The 13,349-nt window shown below is 38.8% G+C and overlaps 1 protein-coding gene across 2 annotated transcripts in view; it reads right to left on the reverse strand.

Moving 5' to 3' along the window:
* Positions 1–13,349, reverse strand: part of LOC130239403 (neurexin-1b-beta) — a 37,928-nt gene that overhangs the window by 19,047 nt on the left and 5,532 nt on the right. For both annotated transcript variants that reach the window (XM_056470564.1, XM_056470565.1), the window contains exon 2: positions 3,333–3,514. In XM_056470564.1, the coding sequence (XP_056326539.1) occupies positions 3,333–3,514 (182 nt within the window). The remainder of the gene's footprint in view (positions 1–3,332; positions 3,515–13,349) is intronic.

Consider the following 13,349-nt stretch of genomic DNA (forward strand, 5'->3'; position numbering starts at 1 on the left):
CAGGAAGTCACGATGTTGTTCTCCTTCACTCATTGGATGGTCGTTTTAATGCAACACTGCAGTCTTACACACAAGTCGAACTCACACCTTTAGATGGAGACATCAGCATAACAGGTGAAACACACACACTCCGCTCAGTCTGCCCTCACTCACCTCAAACACACATGATCATATCTGCAGTCTGACTGGACTCAACTCATCTTCAAACACTAGAGGAGATCTCTCAGACTGCAGCTCAAATCTAACACTACTGGCACATACAGGTGTGCAGCACAGGTAAAACACACACAGGCGACAGAGCTGCGCCGTCACTATGGAAACAGAGATGAGGAGACGAGATGCTTTAACACTGAAGAGCAGCTTCATAACAGCTGTATGCATGATGACATGATGAGTGTGTCCTGAGTCTCCAGTGAACTGTGCATCGAGTGCCAGACTGTGTGTGTGTGTGTGTGTGTGTGTGTGTGTGTGTGTGTGTGTGTGTGTGATGAGCGCAGCAGCAGGTTTAAATTAGCCGTGTAATGTGATCTCTGCGAGTTCTTGTCAATGGCCGGGGGTTTTAATTGAAGCGCTGGGATTCGCGTGCGACAGACTTCCCAGAGGATCCACAGCGAGAATAAACACACGCTCTGGAAAAACGACGCAAACACACACAGCACAGAGCCCACGCAGACTATAACACTGATGATCTGGCCACACAACAGTCTGAAAGTTAAAGGGATAGTCCACACAAACATGTTAATGTACTCATTATTTACTCAGGGGGCTCCTGGAGAAAGAGGTGTGGACTGACGTGAATTAAGAAAGCTAATGATTAATGCATCAACTATTCAGCTTTATTTGAGTTATTCTGGAGACTATAGTGTCTGCCGCTTCACCTGCAGAGCTCTGAGTCTGACCCCAGACGGACACAATTATGATTTCGATCACTCTTACTGAACAATCACAAAGATCTCATCCATCTCTCCAGCTGAATCGCTTCCAGCACACTGCACCGTCTTTCTTCCACTCAAACACAGCGGCTGAGCGACGGCCTGAAGGACGATGTCCACACAGATGAATGATCTGCTCCAGAATCACAGCTCAGCTCAGCTCTGCACACCAACAACAGCATAAATCTGGCTCTGTCTTCTCAACAAGCACCTCTACATCTGCTTCACATCGTTTATTATCACTGCCATTATTCTCCACCTCAAATTACTGGAACACAAAGCTGAAGGACATCTGTGCCATTATTCTCAGTTTAATTAAAGTCAAGCTGCTGAGTTGCTTTTTATTCATTGTGAAGCTTTATAACTGCTATTCAAATGTAGTAGGGACAAATGCTAAAAATAAACACATGAATAATCTGAATAATAGCAAATAATATACAGAAAACAGAGCAGTGCTGAAGGATTGTAATCGAAGCAACACTTTTAACTGCTGGTAATAGGGTAACCCTGCTAGCAACAGCCTAAAGTAATGCTAGCGTATAGGTGTACATGGTGATATTGCACAGCACTAGCAGCCTGTGCATTGAGATGCGTATGGTATCGGCCTCAGTTCTGAGATGCGCATCCTCACAGAAACATCTATATGCTGGTGACACACAGATTTACATTTTATTTCAGTCATGCAACCCCATCCAGATCTCCGCCTGCCTGGTGGACATCTCAGCATGGGTGAAATCACATCACCTGCAACTCAATCTAGCAGAGAGGAAACCTCGCCTTCCAGACAGAAGAGCACCATCTCAGCAGCAGTGAGGATCATCACCCACGACATACTGACAGACGCTCTGCATTATCAGGCCACCGACACCTTTCACCTCACACTGATGCCTATAAGAAGGTCAGGATTTGCTCAAACATGTTTACAGGATTTATAACAAAATAAACCAATTACTAGCGGCTTGTGGACTGAAGCTTTTAAAGTGACCATAATTAAAGTTGTCAAGTAATAAAATGAGAAAATAATTAAGGGCAGTGCATGATTTTGTCCTTTGTAAACTGATTTGATTGTTGGTGTTGCTAACAAAGTGAAGGACAAATAAACAAAAGCAGGGCCACTAGACACAACCTGCTAGCCCCACCCTAAGGGACTGATAGCCCCTCCCTAAAGAACTGATAGCCACGCCCAAGTGGATTGATAGCGCCGCCCCTAATGGACTGATAGCCCCTCCGTAAAGGACTGATAGCCACTCCCTAAAGGACTGATAGCACCGCCCTAAAAGACTGATAGCCCCGCCCTAATTGACTGATAGCCCCGCCCTAAAAGACTGATAGCCCCTCCCTAATTGACTGATAGCACCGCCCTAAAAGACTGATAGCTCCACCGTAAAGGACTGATAGCACCGGCCTAAAAGACTGATATCCCCACCCTAAAGGACTGATAGCCCCACCCTAGAGAATTGATAGCACTGCCCTAAAGGACTGATATCCCCACCCTAAACGACTGATAGCCCCACCCTAGAGAATTGATAGCACTGCCCTAAAGGACTGATATCCCCACCCTAAACGACTGATAGCCCCACCCTAGAGAATTGATAGCACTGCCCTAAAGGACTGATATCCCCACCCTAAAGGACTGATAGCCCCTCCCTAAAGAACTGATAGCTCCTTTCTAAATGTTTTATAGCTCCGCCCTAAAGGAATGATAGCACCACCCTAAAGGACTGATAGCCCCGCCCTAAAGGTTTGATAGCCCCGCCCTAAGGGAATGATAGCACCACCCTAAAGGACTGATAGCCCCGCCCTAAAGGATTGATAGCTTTTTAATTGCTGCACATTTTATTCAGACTGTTGCACTGCACATTCAGCCACATTAAAACACAAGAAATGCCACAATTATCACAGCAGATTTTGAGAAAAGGCACAGCAAAATCAGTCATTTTAGGCCAAAATAATCAGATCATTTTCCCAAAGATTCCAGGAGAGACTGGCTGAGCAGACAAAAACCAGCCACAGACAGTGTTTCAACAGGGTCAGCCTGGTGACTGTATTTGACTGCTGGCTGTCGAGTGGAAAAGGAATAATATGTAAATGAAGTAAAAATAGACTAAACATAACAATAGACAAAACATGGTAGAGGAAGATGACAAACAAAATCCCAGATCCATTCCATGATGCTTGCACAAAGAACAGCTCCACACTGCGAGAAATGTCTAATTATGTACACAATAAAGAACATTGTCAGATTGTTGGATTATTATTCCCATGTATTTCATGATCTATAAACAGTGTTTATCCTAGTCCTGGAAAATAAAATATATAAAATACAAACATATAGATTTATTTGAAGCTAATATACGTGTGTACTTTTATTTTATTTAGATAGAGAGATGTTGCACTTACGATGTGCAGTTTGAGGTAGTCCCCCAGGCCTGCGGAGCTGTCCACTCGTACCAGTGTAGCGTCCTCCATCAGCGTGATGAAGCCCAGGGCCAGCCGGTCCACACGCGTGCTGGGACGGTCATGAGGAGGCCAGGAGTACGTGATCACACCACCCTGCTTGCCAAACACATATGAGGAGCCGGCTGGAGGAAGAGAAAACATACACTCATGATCAATACACTGCCATTTACAGACTCAGATGGATGAATGGATGGATGGAACAATAGATGGATGGATGGATGGATGGATGGATGGATGGTTGGATGGAACAATAGATGGATGGATGGATGGATGGATGGATGGATGGATGAATGGATGGATGGATAGATGGATGGATGGAAGGACAGAAGGACAGACAGACGTGTTTTTGTGTGAGTGCATGCATGTGTGTTTGTGAGTGTGTGTGTGTGTTTGTATGTGTGAGTGTGATTGTGCATGTGTGTTTGTGTGTGTATGTGTGTGTGAGTGTTTTGTGTGTGTATATGTGTTTTTGTTTGTGTGTCTGTGTGTTTGTGTATATGTTTGTGTCTGATTGTGTTTGTGTGTGTATTTGTGCATGTATGTGTGAGTGTGTATGCATGCGTGTTAAAGAGCGTATATGTGTGTGTGCTTGCTTGTACATGTTTGTGTGTGTCTGTGAGTTTGTATGCATGTTTAGGTGTACATGCATGTGTGTTTGTGAGCATGTTTGTGCATGTGTGCGTTTGTATATGCATATGTGAGTGTGTTTGTGTGTGTGTTTGTGTTTGTATATGCATATGTGAGTGTGTTTGTGAGCATATCTGTACACATATACATTATGTACAGTAGAAACATCATTATGTCTATGGGATGTCCCCATAAAGATAGCTGTACACACGTGTGTGAGTAGCTAAGCTAAACTATTTGACCAAACTTGCACTGACAAAACATTTTAGTATGCAAATGAGTCTCTGTTGATGCATGAGCGAGAATGAGAGCAGAACAATGAGATATGAAACATGTTAATTAACGGAGAAAATAATCCAGAATTTGCATCCCTCGTCAATAAAGCAATCCTGAAGAAGACGAGTCCCTCTCTCAGCACACTGCAAGAGTCAAAATCACATTTATTTCTGCCATTTCACACTCAATTTCAAACTGATGAACTGAAGGAATGAACAAAAGCAGAGCCACTAAACACAACCTGCAACCCCGCCTACAGGATTGATAGCACCACCCTAAATAACTAATAGTCCCGCCTACAGGACTGATAGCACCACCCTATATAACTAATAGCCCAGCCTACATGACTGATAGCACCACCCTAAATAACTAATAGTCCCGCCTACAGGACTGATAGCACTGCCCTAAATAACTAATAGTCCCGCCTACAGGACTGATAGCACCGCCCCTAAATAACTAATAGTCCCGCCTACAGGACTGATAGCACTGCCCTAAATAACTAATAGTCCCGCCTACAGGACTGATAGCACTGCCCTAAATAACTAATAGTCCCGCCTACAGGACTGATAGCACTGCCCTAAATAACTAATAGTCCCGCCTACAGGACTGATAGCACCGCCCTAAATAACTGATAGCCCCGCCTACAGGACTGATAGCACCGCCCTAAATAACTAATAGCCCAGCCTACAGGACTGATAGCACCGCCCTAAATAACTGATAGCCCCGCCTACAGGACTGATAGCACTGCCCTAAATAACTAAAAGTCCCGCCTACAGAACTGATAGCACCGCCCTAAATAACTGATAGCCCCGCCTACAGGACTGATAGCACCACCCTAAATAACTAATAGTCCAGCCTACAAGACTGATAGCACCGCCCTAAATAACTAATAGTCCAGCCTACAGGACTGATAGCACCGCCCTAAATAACTAATAGTCCCGCCTACAGGACTGATAGCACCGCTCTAAATAACTAATAGTCCCACCTACAGGACTGATAGCACCACCCTATATAACTAATAGCCCAGCCTACAGGACTGATAGCACCGCCCTAAATAACTAATAGTCCCGCCTACAGGACTGATAGCACCGCTCTAAATAACTAATAGTCCCACCTACAGGACTGATAGCACCACCCTATATAACTAATAGCCCAGCCTACAGGACTGATAGCACCGCCCTAAATAACTGATAGCCCCGCCTACAGGACTGATAGCACTGCCCTAAATAACTAAAAGTCCCGCCTACAGAACTGATAGCACCGCCCTAAATAACTGATAGCCCCGCCTACAGGACTGATAGCACCACCCTAAATAGCTAATAGTCCAGCCTACAGAACTGATAGCACCGCCCTAAATAACTAATAGTCCCGCCTACAGGACTGATAGCACCGCTCTAAATAACTGATAGTCCAGCCTACAGGACTGATAGCACCGCCCTAAATAACTAATAGTCCCGCCTACAGGACTGATAGCACCGCTCTAAATAACTAATAGTCCAGCCTACAGGACTGATAGCACCGCCCTAAATAACTAATAGTCCCGCCTACAGGACTGATAGCACCGCCCTAAATAACTAATAGTCCAGCCTACAGGACTGATAGCACCGCCCTAAATAACTAATAGCCCCGCCTACAGGACTGATAGCCCCGTCTACAGGACTGATAGCACCGCCCTAAATAACTAATAGCCCCGCCTACAGGACTGATAGCACCGCCCTAAATAACTGATAGCCCCGCCTACAGGACTGATAGCACTGCCCTAAAGGACTGATAGCCCCGCCTACAGGACTGATAGCACGACCCTACAGGACAGATAGCACCACCCTACAGGACTGATAGCCCCTCCCAACAGGACTGATAGCACCACCCTACAGTACTGATAGCCCCTCCCAACAGGACTGATAGCCCCTCCCAACAGGACTGATAGCACCACCCTACAGTACTGATAGCTCCACCCTAAAGGACTGATAGCCCCACCCTAAAAGACTGGTAGCCCCACCCTAACAGACCGATAGCCCCGCCCTAAAGGGCTGATTTTTTAGATATTTAGACTGTAAACTAGACAAAAGTAAAGCATTTTTGCAGTGTTTGTTGTCATTGTTAGATAACACAACAACAATAGTTTTTGCTCTTTTGTTTCTGTTGACTATATTCTCTGTAATTTATTAGCATGATAAAAGACATTAGCGTGTAACTCGTTGACTCCATATTTAGCCTGCGCATCTGCTAATGCAAATATGAAGAGCTTGTTGTGTTTGTTGTCTCTGACAGCTGCATAATTCAGCAGAAGTTCACATTACTCCAGATGAGCAGAGACAGGAATAATCACACGCTGAGCAAGTCAAGTGGAAAACAAGCAAGACGAGCCCTGCCTTACAGGAAAACCCCGGAGAAGCGGAGCCTGAACCATCAACACAACACAATCAAGAACCAAACTTATAAAGCCATCATTCATTCATTCATTCATTTTCCTCCGGCTTAGTCTCTATTTCAGGGGTCGCCACAGAGGAATGAACCACCAACTATTCCAGCATATGTTTTACACAGCGGATGCCCTTCCAGCTGCAACGCAGTACTGGGAAACACCCATACACACTCATTCACGACGATGATGTTTGGCTGATGGCTCATTCCTGATCAATGATGTTCAGTAAAGACCCAAATCCATGAAGACAAATGTCCTACTGTACATATATCATAACTCAGCTTCTGATCAGTAATGTTCATTGCTAAGAGCTTAATTTGTTTATTTTTCTTGACCTCTCAGATTTCAGCTTCAATTATTTATATCTTAGCTGAATATTCTCCTAAAATCAGCCATCAATGGACACCTTATTTATCCAACTTTTGGGTCTTTCCAAAAATTGACCCTTTATGACTCCTGGTTTTGTGCTGGAGGGTCTTCATATCAGAGGTGTACACACTTCATAAACTGGGAAAGAAGAATCTTCCTGCTTTGACTAGAAAAGAAGAGTGTGTGTGTGTGTGTGTGTGTGTGTGTGTGTGTGTGTGTATCAGTTACTGATTTAGCAGAGCAATGTCCCACTTTTCAGTCGGATTTCATTTCAGTGTGTGTGTGTGTGTGTGTGTGCGTGTGTGTGTGTGTGTGTGCTGAGTCGAGCGGGAATCCACGGGTGGGATTTGATATTTTTAATTTTCAGCCGAGGGGTTATTGTGCTTGTTAGTGGAAGGTGTATCGTTATCTCGAGTCACACACACACACTCATACACTTGTACAGCTATCTTTATGAGGACTTCCCATAGACGTAATGATATTTGTACTGTATAGATTCTATCTTCTATCCCTCTCCCCCTAAACCCAAAACTCAAAGGAAACAATCTGCATTTTTGGATCTTCTAAATACTTCATTCTGTCTGATTTATGAGGCATTTTCCTCATGGGGACCAAAACAGGCAAAATACTTGTATTACTATACTTGTGGGGACATTTGGTCCCATAACATGAGTAATACAAGATACACACACACACACGCTACACTTGTTTTCAGTGCATTAGACTCACTCATTCCAGTGAAAACATCAGTCAAAAAAGATTACACGTCCTCATTTAGTTTCTTCCTCAGTTAGAACTCTTGCTCCTTTACTACATGACTCTACCACAGCTTGCCACTGGTTTTGAAAGTGAATCAATGGTCATTTTTTGATTTCGTGTTAGGCTCACGTCCTGAATATATCCCTCAAATGCAGATCTTTTTGTCATTTTCTTTTCAGTAATTATTCAATATTTCCATGTGGAGTGCACGAATTGACACCGTGGCTGATACTGAAAGCATGTCAGACATATTAACAGTAATAATGGGGCTATGAGGAGGGTCAGGCACATCTCGCTCTCTTTCTAAATGTGTGTATAAATGGATAATCAGCATCTTCCAGTGACCACAGGACCATGCAGTAATCTCAGAACTCCATCAGTACATCCATCCATCCATTCATTGTTCCAGTTGGATGCATCAGTTCAGATAAACCTAAACATCTAACCAATCCTGCACTGCAAACAATGCATTTTCTGTCATTTTTCCAGTCCAGATATCTAAACATTCTTAAACCAAGAAGCATTTTAATATAAATATAGTCATAAATATAGTCGTTTTCAGAAATAATGAGTTGAGGTGAGACAAGCAAAATAATCTGCCAATGGGGGAAGTGAAGTAATCTTCTGTCAAAAGGAAAACAAGATTATGTCTCTTCCCCCATTGGCAGATTATTTAGCTTGTTTTAATGAAAAACTGACTTCATTTTGACTCATTATTGCTGAAAACAACACTATCTGTTTTACTTGTCTCGAAAATGCTTCTTGGTTTCAGAATGTTTAGATATTTGGACTAGAAACAGGACAAAAACTGAACCACATTTGCTGAAACAGCCTGTTTTACCTGGTTTTCACAGGAGAGTGTGTGCATGTTCTAGGCACATATTACAAACACTCTTTAAATAAAAAACTGACTGTAGACCAGGTCTGTTTTAGATGCAGCTAAATAGCAAAGCTCCAACAAAGTGCCTGAACACACCTCATTTTCAGAAAAACATCCCATAGACGCAAACACATTTCCTATTTAAAGGTGCCATAGAATAAAAATCTGGATATGTATAGACATCGCTGTATAATAAGCGTTCACTACATGGAAATGATCATGCTGTGAGCCTCAGAAACTATTGTTTTCTCAGTCTTATGGGGGTAAAATTCGGTTAAAAACAGACCAATCGGAACAAAGCACAGACTACGATGATCAACACGGGATGGTTAATATGCACGCCTCATGAGGCATTTCATTGGCCACAAGATTTCCTAGTGAAATTATGACTTGTTGTATTAAACTGACTCTGTATGTAGGACTCTAAAACAAGAAAGCTTTACGGCTTTTAATGCATGACCTCATCTGTTCAGTGTGTCAGAATGCAAAATGCAGGATATACGGATTAAAATCCATTCAGCGCCAAAAGTTACTTTCCCTGGTAATTAGTTACTTTTATAAGTTGTGCAATTCAGTTACTAACTTGGTTACTTTTTGCAAGAATTAACTAGTAACTAATTAACACCCCGTACTGATGGACAAGAAAGATCCAATACAGCAATGGAAATATTTTATTTACTTAAATTTTGTCTTGTTTCTAGTCCAAATACCTAAAATTTCTTAAATCAAGACGCATTTTCTAGACAAGCAAACAATATAGTGTTGTTTTCAAAATAATGAGTCAAAATGAAGGGAGATTTTCATTAAAACAAGACAAAAATCTGCCAATAGTGTGAATGTCAGCATGAAAAACTAATTATTTTGCTTGTTTTAATGAAAAACTCTCTTCATTTTGACTCGTTATTTCTGAAAACACAACAACAGTGAGTGCTTGTCTAAATGCTTCTTGATTAAAGAATTTGTAGATATTTGGACTAGAAACAAGACAAAAACTCTGAGTAAGTAAAGCATTTTGTGCAGTGCAGCCCTGCTGTGTGTAAGCATTACTATCCTTCATTAGTGTAAGTGCTCTGGTGTGCTTCTGGATCTCTTTCAGACTCTTTAATCTGTCCACAGGAGACTCCCAGCATCCACTGCAGTCTGTAAGCAAGGTCACAGTAAATGATGTGATATTTAATTAGCCACATGGTCTCAGGAAATGAAAATGGGGAAATGTGAATATAATGGATGTGGATTCAGCACAGACGCCATCAACAGGCTCCGCTAACACAGTCCGGCTCAGACATCTGGAAATAATTAGCACAACATGATTTTAAGAGGAGTTAAACGACCCTTCGTTTCACTGAGATGTCCACACTGCAGCTTGTTCTGGCCAAGATTTAGACATTTAGACAGGAGTAAACCAGCAAGCTGACATCACAACGCAAGCACATTGAAAAGTACGATTGACTGGATTTACACTTTTTTTTTAGGTAAGTGGCTGAAAACAACTCATATAAATTAATAATTAAACAATTCATATGGGCTGAATGGGCTGATTGGGAGAACATGCAAACTCCACACAGAAACGCCAACTGACCCAGCCGAGGCTCGAACCAGCGACCTTCTTGCTGTGAGGCGACAGCACTACCTACTGTGCCACTGCGTCACCACCTTTTGATCAGGTGAAAGAAAATTTAGTAGATTATGTTGGACAAAAAGCTTAAATTGTCCACAAAAAAATAGCTGAAATAACCTTTTGAGGAGACCAATATTGCAATTAAATGAAAGCAGAAACTGTCAGGGTTGCTTTCATCCATACAAACACAACCTAAAGAGCATTTTCACATTTCAAACGTATCTATGAAAATCTTAATAATCATAAATAATAAATAATAATAACAATAATAATCATCATAAATAATAATAATCATCATCATCATAAATAATAAATAATAATAATAATAATCATCATAAATAATAAATAATAATAATAATCATCATCATAAATAATAATAAATAATAATAATAATCATAAATAATAAATAATAATAATAATCATCATAAATAATAAATAATAATAATAATCATCATCATCATAAATAATAAATAATAATAATAATAATAGTAATAATCATAATAAATAATAATAATAATAATAATCATCATCATCATAAACAATAATAATAATAATCATCATCATAAATAATAATAATAATAATCATCATCATAAATAATAATAATAATCATCATCATAAATAATAAATAATAATAATAATCATCATAAATAATAATAATAATCATCATCATAAATAATAATAATAATAATAATCATCATAAATAATAAATAATAATAATAATCATCATAAATAATAAATAATAATAATAATCATCATCATCATAAATAATAAATAATAATAATAATAATAGTAATAATCATAATAAATAATAATAATAATAATAATCATCATCATCATAAACAATAATAATAATAATCATCATCATAAACAATAATAATAATAATCATCATCATAAATAATAATAATAATAATCATCATCATAAACAATAATAATAATCATCATCATCATAAATAATAATAATAATAATCATCATCATAAATAATAATAATAGTAGTAATCATCATAAATAATAAATAATAATAATAGTAATAATCAACATAAATAATAATAATAATAATAATAATAATAATAATAATAATAATCATAAATAATAATAATAGTAGTAATCATCATAAATAATAAATAATAATAATAATAATAATAACAATCATAAATAATAATAATAGTAGTAATCATCATAAATAATAATAATAATAATAATAATAATCATAAATAATAATAATAGTAGTAATCATCATAAATAATAAATAATAATAATAATAATCATCATCATAAATAATAATAATAATAATAATCATAATCATAAATAATAATAATAGTAGTAATCATCATAAATAATAATAAATAATAATAGTAATAATCAACATAAATAATAATAATAATAATAATAATAATAATAATAATAATAATAATAATAATAATGATAATAATGATAACAATAATGATAATAATAAAAAAAATAATAATTCATTTTATTTAATAAATGGCGCTTTCTGGACACCCAAGGTCGCCTCATAACAAACATCAACAAACATACAAAAACGATGAATAAAACGTTGCCAATCATGATTTCAAATTATTAGTTATTTTAATATTGATTTGAATGATTTCAAAATGTCCCGTTTTCTTAATTTCTGGCACTCGCAGCTCATGAACGCACTGAAATTGCATATAAAAACCTAAATAATTAAGCTACGAGAGTATGAGCGTAACCTAAATTATTAAGCTATGAGACTAATGTTTTATTCTGAACTGAAATGCAGAGACTCCAGGATCTGAAATGGGTGTCAAACTATATGGATATGCAAAATGTGCAATGCTGGAAACTGGGTTAATGCTACAGTTACTGTTTAGATGAGTGATTATAGAGGCGTTTATAAACTCACATCATTTACTTGAATTAAAAGAAGAGTAAATTGAATAGAAGAGCACACAGAGTCCTGCATTGTCTTCTGAAATTCAGAAATGCACAGGGATTAGCAAACCCTTGTTGTCTCTAATGGTCAGATCTGATAATATGTACGCCTGTATGATGATTTGGACACTAAAATTAAACATACAACTAAAAAAACATAACAAATAAAATGTTTTTACTTCAAAAGAACTTCTCTGATATCTGCTAGTCTGGATTAACCTTGAGAAGGATGGATTCGCTCCACAACTGTGTTAATGTTGGCAGAAATAAAGTCATTACTGTCTCTGCCAGTGCCTGAACTCACACAAACAACACTGAATCATGACTGATTAAGACACATCCAGTGCTTGGGATGCCAGAAATTCACAATAATCATTCAGCAGAGCATTCTTACAACAAAAATATGAACGTATAGCTGCATTCAAGCCAAACTGTGCATATATTTGGAGCTATCAATACGCTCCAGCCGAATATTTAACAACTCCCAGACCTCATTAATCTTTAAACCCAAGCTACAGCCAAGGGACTAATACAATTCATTATTAACATATATTTTACGACTGACTTAACAGTAATCCTTCACAGTGCCGGCCGTAAAACGTGAGGAAAACCTTGAATTTAGTTTACTTTTAACCTTCAGGCTGCATTTATCCAAAAGAAAATACCACATTTCATGAGTCTGCCTGTCAGATACTGATCACATTGTGTACTGAATCCAACAATCTCTCCTCCCGTCATGTATTACAGCTAATTTAATTTAATATTAATGTTATTATATTATTAATGACCTCCAGAATAGTCAAGAGCGCCTCTTGGCGTGGGTTTTGTCATGGTTTCCGGCTTTTCTCTTAATGAATCAAGCTCAGACTGAGGTTATGAATATAGATATAGAAGACTACACTTCATTAGTATATTTTCCAAAACAAGCAGAGACAGCCTGGAGTAGACCCATCTCAGTCTCTCCCCAGGACAAATCCAGTGTCCCTCAAGTTCACTATACCCTTATTAATCCTTGCTTCCTCCCACCTTTGTGTTTTCACAGCTGATCCCTGGTTCAACAGGCCTCTCCCAGCTCCTACTCCTTTA

This window comes from Danio aesculapii, chromosome 13 (genome assembly GCF_903798145.1).
Source record: "Danio aesculapii chromosome 13, fDanAes4.1, whole genome shotgun sequence".
NCBI classification, from domain to species: domain Eukaryota; kingdom Metazoa; phylum Chordata; class Actinopteri; order Cypriniformes; family Danionidae; genus Danio; species Danio aesculapii.